Consider the following 15,141-nt stretch of genomic DNA (forward strand, 5'->3'; position numbering starts at 1 on the left):
AGAGCAAAGCCAGGGCGCAAACACGAGAAAATCTGCAGATACTGGAAATCCGAAGCAACACCCACAAAATACTGGAGGGTCCCGATGTTATTCCCCTCCATAGATGCTGCCTGACCTGCTGAGTTCCTCCAGCATTTTGTGTGTGCTGCTCATCTCTTCTCTCCGCCTGCCATTGGGAGCATTTAATAAGTGGTGGGAGTTTATCCTCAATACCCCCCCCCCCCCACGCTAAAACAACCTCAAGGAATCTTAAGAGCAAACACGAGGAAATCTGCAGATGCTGGAAATTCAAACAACAACACACACAAAATGCTGGTGGAACACAGCAGGCCAGGCAGCATCTATAGGGAAAAGCGCTGTCGACATTTCGGGCCGAGACCCTTCGTCAGGAGGGTCCCGATGACGGGTCTCGGCCCGTAACGTCGACTGTTATTCCCGTCCATAGATGCTGCCTGGCCTGGCATTTTGTGTGTGTTGTCAAGGAATCTTGATTTGTCTTTTTGCCACAGATCAATGATGATAGTGCTAACACAAGGAAATCTGCAAATGCTGGAAATTCAAACAACACACACAAAATGCTGGTGGAACGCAGCAGGCCAGGCTGCATCTATAGGGAGAAGCACTGTCGACGTTTCGGGCCGAGACCTGATGAAGGGTCTCAGCCCGAAACATCGACAGCGCTTCTCCGTATAGATGCTGCCTGGCCTGCTGTGTTCCACCAGCATTTTTGTGTGCGATGCTAGTGCTAATAGCCCTGATTCCGACTCTGATTCCGACCCGTTACGGCTGATCCGCCTCAGCTCTGTACCAGTTCCCCAAAGTACTCTGTTTCCCAATCCGTCAAAAAAATTATCACTGCCCCATTATCACAGCAACACCCACAAAATACTGGAGGGTCCCGATGACGGGTCTCGGCCGAAACATCGACTGTTATTCCCCTCCATAGATGCTGCCTGGCCTGCTGAGTTCCTCCAGCATTTTGTGTGTGTTGCTCATCTCTTCTCTCCGCCTGCCATTGGGAGCATTTAATAAGTGGTGGGAGTTTATCCCCAATACCACCCCCCACCCACCCCCACCCCCCCAGCCTCCAGAACACTTTGGGATCGAGAATTCCTAAGGTTCTGTGAGAATTGTTAAGTTCTGTAACTCCAAAACTAATGGAAATAAAGAAAAACATGGGACCAGGAGATAACTTGTCTACATTTGTTTTTACTTTAGACAAGGCGCACACGAATGACACGGCAGCACGATGACGTATGCCACTTACACAGTTTTACATGTAACAGGTAATGAATATTTAAACAAGAATAAACATTTAATCAAACAATACATTCACAATATTACTCAAGTATTACTGAAATACTAAATACACAACAACAACGCACACCAGTTTTAAATGATGGTCCTTTTATCACGTAAATTGGTCTTGATGAAGGGTTTTGGCCCAAAATGTTGCTTTATACCTGCCACCTGAAACCTCTCTTCGTCTGTTAATTCTTCTACATAGATTTATTTATTTATATATTAAATTACAGCCTTTTGGCCCTTCAAGCTGTGCTACCCAGTAACCCCCGATTTAGCCCTAGCCTAATCGGGACAATTTACGATGACCAATTAATCTACCAACCGGTACGCCTCTGGACTGTGGGAGGAAACCGGAGCACCCGGAGGAAACTCGCACGGCCACGGGGAGAACGTACAAACTCCTTCTAGTGTTGACAGCTTGCTGAGTTCCTCTAACACAGGGGTTCAAAGTTAAAAGTACATTTATTATCAAAGAATGTATGCGTGCTACAACCCTGAGATTCGTGTCCTTACAGGCAGCCATGAAACAGAGAAACCCAAAAGACAAGCCCCCATATATATGAAAAAAGACTGTCTAACACCCAATGTGCAGAGAATAAAGTTCCACACCATGTCTTTAGAAAATAACAGAACACGATTACTCATAAAAAGACTGCTGAACGCCCATGAGCAATGAAAGAAAACACATCTGGAAAGATATTTTTGGTATCATAGAACATAGTACAGCACATTACAGGCCCTTCGGCCCACAACGTTGTGCCGACCCTCAAACCCTGCCTCCCATATAACCCATATACATTTCAACAGTTTTGAGTATTAATTCACATCCTCACCCTATTACTGCAATTTTTGGCTTACCAGTGGTGGATAACAGTTACTTATCCCCTTCAGCTCATTGGATGATTGCATTTGTTACATTAATGGCCAGAAGGTCCATTTTATTGAACTGGAAAGAGATTAATCCTCCAGCTACATTCCAATGGTTTCCCCAAACAATATCTTGTTTGAATTTAGAAAAAAAATCAGAAGTGCTAATTTTGACCCTTCGATTAAATTTGAAGAAACCTGGAGACCATTTATTCAACATTTTCATATGAGCTAAATCGACCTTTCCCAAACCTTTTTTATTACCCTTAGATATTTGGATAGAGGAGCAGAGTTATTGACACTACTGTTTATACCTGTTATAATATAATAGCCTAGCTTTGGTTAGTTTAGATTGTAGTCAGTCAGTTTTTGGGGCGGTTTTTTCTTTACTATGTAAATACGGTATGAGTTTGGGAGATGTTATCAATCGTTTGTGATGCACCATCAATAACTCACGCTGAGACTTAGGAAGTGAGATATCGGCTTTTATTGACTGGAAGAATAAACAGCACTACATCCTGGGAAAATGAGGGAGAGCAGCAGCCCACAGTCGCCTTTATACAGGGGTCTGTGGGAGGAGCCACAGGAGCAGTCAGACAGGTATATCTAGTTCACCACAGTTTGTACTTGTATATACTGCCTGATTAACTAGATACTCTCAAGCTCTCTGTATTTCTATTGTTTCTATGCTCTGTTTGAAAATTAATAAAAAGATTTTAAAAGGAAGAAATAAGACACATCATGCGAACAGCGACCACAGGCACGTCGTGCTTCTGAACTGACGTCCGCGAAGAGAGGCCGAGGTGCGTAGTGTGGAAGTCGGCGTCTTGGACCTCCGGAAGTTCGTGCCTGAGGTAGAAGGAGATGAGTTACCATCTTCAAACTTTCTGCATTTTCACTCAAAGAGTTGAACTGCACGTGTATGTAACGAGAGCTGTATAACTCATCTCCTTCTACCTCAGGTCACGAACGTCAATCACCCCTGCTGTGGACCACTTCTACAAAGAAGGGATCCGTATGCTCCACGACCGCTGGACTAAGTGTGGGTGTGTAAGGAGGGGACTATGTTGAAAAATAACTGTGCCGGGTTTTCTAAAATTGACTCATCCTACCTTAGGACACGAACTTATCAATCACCCCTCGTATGCGCGTTATGTGCGGTACTGTGCTTTACACCCTGGTCCTGTCTCATTTGACAGTATACATGTGTATAGTTAAATGACAATAAAGTTGACGTGACTTTATTGATGGATTAAATACAAAGTAACAAGACCGTACATTTAAAATACAGGCAAATTAAAATTAAACTTTATTCCATCAAGACATATCAGTGTGAAGACTGTTGCTTCGCTTGAGTAAGAGCTTTAAACTGTGGGGGGGGGAGGGGGAATCTTTGACAAGGCCACACGTATGTCAAGTTGGATATCCAGTCGCAGGGCTGCTTGATAGTCGGCCATCTACGTTGCACGAGCGTCCACAAACAGGAAGACGATCTATGTTCGATCTAGCCGCGGGTCCAGTAACTGCCGTGAAGAGGTGGTGAACGACAAAGGATGTTTGTAACAACTGTAATGTGATACGAAAATACCTGAGGTGTCCATCGGTGACAAAGTCACAGCTGCTGCTAATATTACCGTGGATTGTCACCTCGTGGAACATTCACAGAGACAGCAGCGTGCCAGATCGCTAAACTTCAGGTAGAGGGTAGTGAAAATAAAGATGTCCGTTTTTTCCCATCCAAGTTAATGGGCAACTATCCATGGGCCCCAGGTTAAGAACCCCTGCTCCAACACACAAAACACTGGAGGAAATCATCAGGTCAGGCAGCATCTACGGAAAAGAGTAAAGAGTCGACGTACTGGGCTGGGGAGAGGGGAGAAAGAGGTTCAAAGTGGGAGGTGACAGGTGAAACCAGGGGGAGGGGCAGGGGTGAAGTAAAGAGCTGGGAAGTTGATTGGGGGAAGAGATTGGGGGCTGAAAAAGGGGGAATCCGATAGGAGGCTATGGAAGAAAGGGAGGGCGGAGGAGCATGGGAAGGAGATACAGTGAGAGAAGAAACAGGAATAAACAACGCTGAAGGAGAGGAGGCGTGGGTAATTACCAGAAATTGATTTTCATGCCATTTACCCAGACAGAATATAAGGTGTTGCTCATTACAACAGAGTGACCTCATTACAACAGTAGAGGAGGCCATGGTCTGATGTGTTGGAAGTAGAATTGAAATGGGTGGCCACCGGGAGATCCCGCCTTTGTGTTTTTTCTAACATTTTATGTTTGTTGCTCAAAATTTCCAACATCTGCAGAAACTCTTGTGTTTACTTAAACTGGTAAATCGGTTTATTATCAATAAACTCTTCTCGGGCTTCCAGCCAGGTACAGATATCAATTATAACAGACGTCTCGGTGACCAACTCTGCCATCTCCATCAGGGATGATGCCCGGGCAGGACTAGTCCAGTGGTATTTATACCCCCGTCGTCCATCCCTCCTGATTGGTTAGTCCTCATCCAATCAGGTTTCTGCTCTTCCACCTTGTTTACAATCAAATTCCAGCTCTTACTTAGAGCAAGACCTCCATCTTTGTTAAAATTATTTTCCTCTAGGTTTATTTCAAAGGCTCCCTTCACCAGGCGATCCCAAAAGCCACTGGCATGGCACAGTAGTTCTGTGCCATCAAAGTCAATCCTATGGCCATTGCGAATGCGATGTTCTGCTGCCGCTGATTTCTCTGGGTAACCCAAACAGATACACCTCCTGTTCTCCTTGAAGTCAGTTTCCACCGCGCGTCCCGTCTGGCCGAGAAGCCCGAGAGGAGTTTGTTCACCGTGTACGTCGGGAGAGCTCCAGATCTCTTTTTGGTTTATTAATGTCCTGTGTACGTTGAAACACTTTGTCTTTCACACCCCAACAGTACAGATCATTTCAGGAGATCGAGGTAGCACAAAGGAGAAGTAGTGATAGAGTGTGGAATAAAGTTTTACGCTTGCAGAAAGACTCAGACAATGAGGCACGAGGCCATAATGAGGTCAATATGACCACGAGGAATGTTCAATCGCCTTATAACAGCAGGATAAAAACCTGGTAGCCTCTCAGGGTGGCAGAGTAACACCTTACATTCTGTATCGGTATCCTACAACCTGTTGGCATTAATATTGATTTTTCCTTCCAATAAAATGTTAACTCTCCCTCCTCTCTTCTTCGATGTCTCACTCTGACCTTTAACCTCTTCGCACCTGCCTATCACCTTTCACCCTCCCTGGGTGCCTACTCCTCCTTCCCTTTCTCCTCCGGTCCATTCTCTGCCCCCTTCAGATTCCGTCCTCTCGAGTCCTTTACCCTTCCCACTCACCTGGCTTCACCTCTCACCTTCCGGCTATCCTCCTTCTCCTCACCCCACCCTTTTATTCCGGCATCTTCCCCCCCCCTCTTCCTTTCCAGTCTTGAAGAAGGGTCTTGGCCTGAAACGTCGACTGCTTATTCATTTCCACAGATGCTACCTGGCCTGACGAGTTCCTCCAGTCTTTGTGTGTGTGTGTGTGTGTGTGTGTGTGTGTGTGTGTGTGTGTGTGTGTGTGTGTGTGTGTGTGTGTGTGTGTGTGTGTGTCTGTCTGTCTGTGTGTGTGTGCTTGCGTGTGTGTGTGTGTGTCTATCTGTCTGTGTGTGAGTGCATGTGTGTGTGTGTGTGTCTGTCTGTCTATCTGTCTGTGTGTGAGTGCATGTGTGTGTGTGTGTGTGTGTGTGTGTTGCTTCAGATCTCCAGCATCTGCAGAATTTCCTGTGTCTAATGTTTTTTTTCCCACTTTCTGCCCGATGGCAGGGGGTAGAAGAGAGAACGTCCAGAGTGTGTGTTGTCCTTGAACATGTTGGCAGTGAGGAGTGTCGTCCGAGTCCATGCAGGGAGGCTGGATTCCGTGATGTGCTGAGCTGCATCCACAACTCTCCGTGGTCACAGGCAGAGCCGTGATGGGTCCAGGCAGCATGTTTTCAATGGTGCATTAATAAAAGTTGGTGAGGCTCGAAGTGGTCATGCCAAATTTCTTTAGCCTGACCTCCAGAGATGGTTACATTTAGTCATGTAACCCTCTTTCATCATTTGAGATTCTTCCTTAGGAGTTTGCAGAGATTCGGCATGACACCAAAAACTTTGACAAACTTCTGTGTATGTGTAGTGGCGAGTGCATTGACTGGCTGGTATGGAAACACAATGCCCTTGAACAGAAAGTCCTACTAAATGTAGTGGATTTGACCCAGAATATCACGGGTAAAGCATTGAGCACATCTACATGAAACATTGTCATAGGAAAGCAGCATCCATCATTGGGGTCCCCCACCTGGTTCAAGAACAGTTACCACCCCTCACCCATCAGGCTCTTGAATAAAAGAGGGTAACTACACTCATTCTGTTAAGATGTTCCCACAAACAATGATCACACTTTAAGGACTCTTTTATCTCATGTTCTCATTATTTACTGCTATTTATTTATATTTGCATTTGCACAGTTTGTTGTCTTCTGCACTTTGGTTGATCTTTCATTCTTCCTGTCATAGTTATCATTCCTGTTATAAATCTATAAAGTCTGCCCGAGTCTGCCCGCAGGAAAATGAATTTCATAGAAACATAGAAGATAGGTGCAGGAGTAGGCCATTCGGCCCTTTGAGCCTGCACCGCCATTCAGTATGATCATGGCTGATCATCCAACTCAGAACCCTGTACCTGCTTTCTCTGCATTCCCCCGATCCCTTTAGCCACAAGGGCCATATCTAACTCCCTCTTAAATATAGCCAATGAACCGGCCTCAACTGTTTCCTGTGGCAGAGAATTCCACAGATTCACCACTCTGTGTGAAGAAGTTTCTCCTCATCTTGGTCCTAAAAGGCTTCCCCTTTATCCTTAAACTGTGACCCCTCGTTCTGGATTTCCCCAACATCAGAAACAATCTTCCTGCATCTAGCCTGTCCAATCCCTTTAGAATTTTATACGTTTCAATAAGATCCCCCCCCTCAATTCAGGGTTGTATTTGGTGACATACACCTGTATGTACTTTGATAAGAAAAATTTACTTTGAACTTTGAACTCGCACCAGCGGCAACATCCGAATGCCCATTTTGTTATGTCCTCTTAGTATTTCAAGATTTGCAAATCATCCTGCATTTAAACTCTAAAGTGTACGGATCTAACTGGTCTAACCATTCTCATCCAGGGTTTAGTCCCATCAGAGCTAGTTTGAAATTGGAGATTGAAGGGTCTTTGATTTAGATGTTAATTCGATGTGGTGGCGTAGGGGTTGACACGATCACCTTGGAACGGCAGCGGTCACAGATCAGGGTTTCATTCCCACTGCTGCCACACTAAAGGAGGTTCAAGATGAGCTTTCTTTGTCAAGGTGCACATCGCAACGTTGAAGCCACATTTAGGGTCAAACCGGTGAAGATGTCAGGGTTGGGGTTAGTGAGTTGTGGACATGCTGGAAGTGTGCCGATATTTGCCGGCTGTATCCAGTCACAACCCACACACTGTGTTGGTCGTCGACTCAAAATAACGCATTGCACTGTTTCGATGTAAACCCGCCAAATGAAACAAATCTTATCTTTTGAATCTACTTTCAATTATAGTCATACAACAGTCAGAGAGTGGTGGATGCCCGGTTTGGTGGTAGAGGCAAATATATTCGAGGCTTTTAAGAGACGTTTGGAGAGGCACGTGGATGTGAGGGAGATGGAGGGATGTGGACACGGTGTGGGTAGGAGGGATTCGATTTTATTTAATGACTGGTTCAGCACAACATTGTGGGCCGAAGGGCCTGTCTTGTGCTGTACTGTTCTATGTTCTCACACAGAACAGATGATTCAGCCCATCTAACCCATGCTGACCATCAAGCACCAATTTAAACATGAATCATCTCTCTCACCATCGTCACGTGCTGTGGGCAGTCATGGTCTTTCCATGACCATGATCATGATCGCGGTCTTTCCTGGCAAATTTTTCTACAGAACTGGTTTGCCATTGCCTTCTTCTGGGCAGTGTCTTTACAAGACGAGTGACCCCAGCCATTATCAATACTCTTCAGAGATTGTCTGCCTGGCGTCAGTGGTCCCATAACCAGGACTTGTGATCTGCATTGGCTGCTCGTACGACCATCCACCACCTGCTCCCATGGCTTCACGTGACCCTGATCAGGGGCTAAGCAGGTGCTACACCTTGCCCAAGGGTGACCTGCAGGCTAGCGGAGGGAGGGAGCGCCTTACACCTCCTTTGGGTGGTATCTCCACCCCACCACCCACAAAAATAAACAAGATGGTGTTCATTGGTTTGGGGGTCTGGTGATGGAAGCCACACTGGATCGCTGAGTGTGGGTCTTCCAGCTCCTGTACCTCCTCCCTGATGGTAGCAACTGCATGCACAACTCTCTGCAGCTTCTTATGATCATGGGCAGAGCAATGGAGAGCAGTGTGGAGCCTCTCGATGCACAGGATGGAAGACAGGCTCAGGCAGTTCCATCACCTGGTGAACTCACCCCACCATCGAGAACATCTCCAGGGAGCAGTCTCTCAGGAGGGCAGCATCCATTATTAAAGACCCCACCACCCAGGACATGCCCTCTTCTCACTGTTACCATCAGATAGGAGGTACAGAAGCCTGAAGGCACACACTCAGCGATTCAGGAACAGCTTCTTCCCCTCTGCCATCCGATTCCTAAATGGACATTGAACCCTTGAACACTACCACACTATTTTTTTAAATATACAGTATTCCTGTTTTTGCATGATTTTTAATCTATTCAATGTACATATACTGTAATTGATGTATTACTACTATTTTACTTTTCTAGATTATGTATCGCATTGAACTGCTGCTGCTAAATTTCACGACGCGTGCTGGTGATAGTAAACCTGGTTCTGATTTGAGAGACGGTGCCTCAGGAAGGCAGCGTTCATCACCCAGGACTCCCGCCATCTGGGACATGCGCTCTCCTCGCTACTAACATCAGAGAGGAGCTACAGGAGCCTAGGGACCCACGCTCCATGTTTCAACAGCAGCTTGTTTCCTCTCTGCCATCAGATTTCTGAATGGACAATGAAACCAAGAACACGGTGGGCACAGTATTGTATTGGTTAGGGCATCGTATGACAGTACAGCACCTCCTTCACCTCAGACAGTTGGAGAAGTTTGGTGTGGGCCCCCAAATCCTAAGAACTTTCTGCAGGGGCACAATTGAGAGCATCCTGACTGGCTGCATCACTGCCTGGTATGGGAACTGTACCTCCCTCAATCGCAGGACTCTGCAGAGGGTGGTGCAGACAGTCCAGTGCATCTGTAGGTGTGAACTTCCCATGATTCAGGACATTTACAAGGACAGGTGTGTAAAAAGGGCCCAAAGGATCATTGGGGACCCGAGTCACCCCAACCACAAACTGATTCAGCTGCTACCATCCGGGAAATGGTACCGCAGCATAAAAGCCAGGACCAACAGGCTCTGGGACAGCTTCTTCCACCAGGCCGTCAGACTGATTAACTCACGCTGATACAATTGTATTTCTATATTATATTGACTATCCTGTTGTGCCTCATATTTATCATAAATTACTATAAAAATTGCACGTTTAGATGGAGATTTTTACTCCTCATGTATGTGAAGGATGTAACTAATAAAGTCAATTCACTTCAATACAGGTGATCCAGGTTCAATTCCCGCCGCTGCCTGTATGATCTCCCCGTGACGGTGTGGTTTCCTCCCACAGTCCAAAGACGTACCGGTTGGTAGGTTAATCGGTTGTTGCAAATTATCCTGTGATTAGGCTCGGGTTAAATCAGGGTTTGTTGGGCAGTGTGGCTTGAATAAAAGTAATAAAAAGTAAGCAGCGCACACAAAATGCTGGAGGAACTCAGCAGGCCAGGCAGCGTCGATGGAAAAGAGTAAACAGTCGACGTTTTGGGCCGAGACCCTTCTCCACATCCCGGCCCGAAACGCCGACTGCACTTTTTTCCGTAGGTGCTGCCTGACCTGCCGAGTTCCTCCAGCGTTTTGTGTGCGTGTGTGCGTTGCTCGGGATTTCCAGCGTCTGCAGGGTTTTTTGTGCTTTTGTTTAAAAAAAAGCGCGAAAGAGGGAATAGGTGAGGTGGAGTTCACGGACTGTTCGGAAATCCGATGGCGGGGAAGAAGCTGTTGTTAGTGAAGCTTTGAGCGTTGGTCTTCGGGTTTGTGTACCCCCTCCCCCTCCCCTGGTGTCAGTAGTGAGCCCCCAGGTTGGGAAGCCCTGTGTCAGGATGTTTTCTAAAAATTGGTGAGGGTGCACCAGGCTCCGTTCGCACTCCGAAGTTGGGCAGAAGGCATCCCTCCAGCAGGTTGGACTACTTTCTAACCAAGGGAACTCCAGTTAATCCGCTCATTTTGACAGTGCCCCAGAGGGGTGAATACTGCAGTGCACATGCTGGACACCATTCCTACGAGCAGACTTTGGGGCTGCTGCTGATGGAGGGGGTGATCACCTGCCAGCTCGTACTCCTTCCGTGGGGCATAGGCACAGAATGAGGCCATTCAGCCCGTCAAAGCCCGCTCCACCATTCCCTCTCAACCCCATTCCCCTGCCTTCTCCCCGTAACTTTTGACGCCCTGACTAAACAAGAACCTGTCAAGCTTTGCTTTAACTATCCCAACGACTCTGCCTCCACAGCCGTCTGTGGCAACTGTCACCAGGTTTGGACGTGGCCCAAGTGTGCAGTAAGAGACAGTGAAGCAGGTCGATAGATCACAGACTTTAATGCCAACAGTGTTAAAGGGGAAAATGAAACAATAAACACTAGGCTGAACAGGGCCATTAACTAAAACTCTGGAAAGGAGAATGAAGCCTACACTGCGGCTGAAAAGAATACCTAAACATTAAACGAATCCCGCGAGTCTTCAGAGTCCGTTGACTCGACCGTCCAACTTCTCAGGCAAGGCCGAATGCAAAACGGCAGCCAAGCGTTGCTGTGTCCAAGTCTCCACAAGCACTGCGACAGGATGAACGGAGTTAGATACCATCACAATGAGATAATAATTACCTGACATGTGCATATTCACAAGCACAATTGCCGTATCTACTGTGCTGCCGAATCCGTGGTTGTGACAGCAACGAATTCCACAGATTCATCCTCTGGCTAAAAAAATTCCTCATCCCTTTCCCCCCCCTCACCTTCTTATTCCGTTGTCTCGCTCCTTACTTCCCAGTCTTGAAGAAGGGTCTCGGCCCGAAACATCAACTGTTTATTCATTTCCACAGATGCTGCCCGACCTGCTGAGATCCTCCAGCATTTTGTGTGTGTGTGTATATGTGGGTATATATCTGTGTGTGTCTGAGTGTGTGTGTGTGTGTGTTAGCATGAGTGTATGTGTGTGTGTGAGTGTGTTAGCATGAGTGTGTGTGTGTCTGTGTGTGTGAGTGTGTCTCTGTGTGTGTTAGCATGAGTGTGTGTGTATCAGTGTGTCTATGAGTGAGTGTGTTAGCATGAGTGTGTGTGTGTCTGTGTCTGTGTGTGTGTCTGAGTGTGTATCTATGTGTGAGTGTGCGTCTGTGTATGTCTGAGTGTGTGTGTGAGTGTGTGTGTCTGTGTGTGTGTGTGTGTATGTGTCTATGTGTGAGTGTGTGTATGTATGTGTGTCTGTGTATGTGTGTGTGTGTATGTCTGTGTGTGTGTATGTGTGTGTCTCTGAGTGTGTGTGTGTGTGTCTCTGAGTTTGTGTGTGTGTGTGAGTCTGTCTGTATATGCTAAGGTTAGCTCCTCCGGAGAGCGCGATGGATACATAACAAACGGCGTTGCACTCTATCCTCCCTCGCCTCAATTGAGGTCGGCGCCGAGTCTGCACACGAAGCCAGCGTGCATGCACAGGTGAAAGAGGACAAATGCAACTTTTCCTGCAGCCTGCATTAATGCAGGGGACGAGAGAAAAACACACACGGGCGGCTCTTTGAAGAGTGGGGCTGAATGCATAAGCGGCGGCGGGATGGGGTCAGCCCGTCCAGCTTGTAAATCTGCCTGTCAGCCCAGGAGCGGAGAAGATCACACGGCGGACTTTTAAAATTTAAATGCCCCTGCAACTTCAGGACTGCGCTCACCCCTCTTCTGCCTTCAGCGCGCTGGACACTGGCATTGGAACAGAAATGGACAGGGTCGCCCCAGAACTCCCCTGCGGCTTCCAGGAGTTCGACGTCTGGAGGGATTATCTGAAGCTGTCGATGAAAGTGGAGGAGATCTGGCGGCGCGACGTCGGAGCGACGGAGGGGGCTCCACCCGCCGAGCCCAGCCCGCCGCCGCCACGGGGAGCCTTCCGGCCGCTCTCCCCCGAGGCTGGCGGCCCGAACAGGGACGGCGACGGCATCTGCGCCTTCTGCCGGCACAACGGCGAGTCGCGCAAGGTCTACTCCTCCCATGTGCTGAAGGCGGACGGGGGGCGAGTGCTGTGCCCCATCCTGCGGAACTATGTGTGCCCCCTCTGCCGTGCCACCGGGGACTCGGCTCACACCCTCAAGTACTGCCTCCTAAACCCCGACAGGCGGTCGCTGTACCGGAGCAACGGGCGCAACTCGGTGGGCAAGAGGTCCAGGCGCTGACCGGAAAGGGGAAAGGGACTCACCTTCTCGAAAGCTGTATCATAAAAAAAGTCTTGTAGATATTCGAGAGAAGGTCGGGGGTTTGCGAATCGGTAAAGTTATTTTAAAGTTCGTTTATATTTATATCGGACTGCTGAAGTCTTTGTTTTAAACTTTATAGAAGTTGTGGGAAATCTTTATATTTCGTCTGGAGACACTGTACAATAAAGCACGTTTCGTTTTGTTTTGAATGCTGTCTGCTTGTTCGGAGCTGGGCGGAGACCCCTGGGGCCGGCGGGGTGTCCCTCCGCGGCATTGCAACAGGCGTTGCCGGTCGGGCAGCCTCCGTGAGGGGGGAATGCACAGTCCATATTCCGGGTCCTGAACACGGGCCTCGGTGCGAAATAACGACTGTTTATTTCAGCTGGGTTGGAGATGTGGAGGGGAAGTGGCCGGCTTAAAGAAGCGAGGGGAAGGAATGGGGCAGGTGACGGGTGGGGTCCATGTGAGGGGAATTATAAGCAGATGGAGGAGGGGAGTGAGGGGAGAGTGACAGAGTCTACGAGGTGATAGGTGGGTCCAGGTGAGGGGAATTATAGGCAGATGGAGGAGGGGAGTGAGGGGAGAGTGACAGAGTCTACGAGGTGATAGGTGGGTCCAGGTGAGGGGAATTATAGGCAGATGGAGGAGGGGAGTGAGGGGAGAGTGACAGAGTCTACGAGGTGATAGGTGGGTCCATGTGAGGGGAATTATAGGCAGATGGAGGAGGGGAGTGAGGGGAGAGTGACAGAGTCTACGAGGTGATAGGTGGGTCCAGGTGAGGGGAATTATAGGCAGATGGAGGAGGGGGAGTGGGAAATGTGACAGTGTCTAGGAGGTGATAAGTGGGTGCAGGTGAGGAGGGTGATGGGCAGATGGAGGAGGGGGAGTGGGAAATGTGACAGTCTGGGAGGTGATGGGTGGGTGCAGGTGAGGAGGGTGATGGGCAGATGGAGGAGGGGAGTGAGGGCATAGTGAGTCTGGTAGGTGATGAGTGGGTGCAGGTGAGGAGGGTGATGGGCAGATGGAGGAGGGGGAGTGGGAAATGTGACAGTCTGGGAGGTGATGGGTGGGTGCAGGTGAGGAGGGTGATGGGCAGATGGAGGAGGGGAGTGAGGGCATAGTGAGTCTGGTAGGTGATGAGTGGGTGCAGGTGAGGAGGGTGATGGGCAGATGGAGGAGGGGGAGTGGGAAATGTGACAGTCTGGGAGGTGATGGGTGGGTGCAGGTGAGGAGGGTGATGGGCAGATGGAGGAGGGGAGTGAGGGCATAGTGAGTCTGGTAGGTGATGAGTGGGTGCAGGTGAGGAGGGTGATGGGCAGATGGAGGAGGGGGAGTGGGAAATGTGACAGTCTGGGAGGTGATGGGTGGGTGCAGGTGAGGAGGGTGATGGGCAGATGGAGGAGGGAGGTGACAGTCTGGGAGGTGATGGGTGAGGAGGGTGATGGGCAGATGGAGGAGGGGAGTGAGGGCATAGTCTGGGAGGTGATGGGTGAGGAGGGTGATAGGCAGATGGAGGATTGGAGTGAGGGGAGAGTGACAGTCTGGGAGGTGATGGGTGGGTCCAGGTGAGTGCGCTAACAGGCGGTGGAGGTAGGGGGTAGTGGGATTTGAGACGTAAGATGGGAGTGGGGGGGGGGGGGGGGGAAGGAGACCTGGTGGGAGAGCTGTGTGACTGGGGGACTGATGTGCTGGATGTGGAGGCTCATGGAGTGATTGGTTCAATGTTCAAAGTGAATGTTATCAAACAACATACACGTCACCATCTACAGCCCTGGGCTGAACTGTCCATCCTCAGTAACACGAGCAGAATGACCTGAGTGCAGAGGAACACAAGCTCTGCACGTCCAAAAGGAAAGAAAGAATAAATACATGAGATGAAGAGTCCTTGAAAGTGAGTCCATAGGTTATGGGAGCAGTTCAGAGTTGGGGCGAGTGAAGTTGTCCCCACGGGTTGATGACCCTGATGGTTGAGGGGTAATAACTGTTCCTGAACCTGGTGGTGTGAGTCCCGTGTCCTCTTCCCTCCCTTACTCTCGTAAAAATGCTACCCCCCCCCCCCCACTTTTCAGTTTCTTTGCCTCTGTTGGATCTGTTCCCAACGTGCAGCATTCCATTGCAGGAAAATGGGGGGGAGGGGTTTCCCTCCCCTCGATTGTTGTGGCAGCTCTCACCCGCATCTCCTCCATTTCCCGAACATCCGGGCTCACCCCAGCTTCCTGCTGCCTTAACACACCCGCTGGTTCACCTCCATTCAGAGCCCTGCACGGTCCCTCTGGGTGAGGCAACACCTCACTCGGTGCTCCCGATGCGGCCTCCTCTACAATGGTGAGACGTGTGGTAGGCTGGACCACCTCATCAA

The 15,141-nt window shown here is 48.9% G+C and overlaps 1 protein-coding gene across 1 annotated transcript; it reads left to right on the top strand.

Annotated features, from left to right (window-relative positions):
• The first annotated feature begins 11,839 nt into the window (after positions 1-11,839).
• Positions 11,840-12,962, top strand: LOC140716219 (nanos homolog 2-like). The gene has a single exon (XM_073028839.1). It carries the CDS (start codon positions 12,237-12,239, stop codon positions 12,759-12,761), a length of 525 nt encoding a protein of 174 aa, XP_072884940.1. The 5' UTR covers positions 11,840-12,236; the 3' UTR covers positions 12,762-12,962.
• The last annotated feature ends 2,179 nt before the right edge of the window (positions 12,963-15,141 follow it).

The sequence above is a fragment of the Hemitrygon akajei genome, chromosome 25 (genome assembly GCF_048418815.1).
Source record: "Hemitrygon akajei chromosome 25, sHemAka1.3, whole genome shotgun sequence".
Lineage (NCBI taxonomy): Eukaryota > Metazoa > Chordata > Chondrichthyes > Myliobatiformes > Dasyatidae > Hemitrygon > Hemitrygon akajei.

Coding starts and splice junctions, on each gene's coding strand:
- LOC140716219 (XM_073028839.1), top strand. CDS start 12,237: ATGCCCCTGCAACTTCAGGACTGCGCTCACCCCTCTTCTGCCTTCAGC.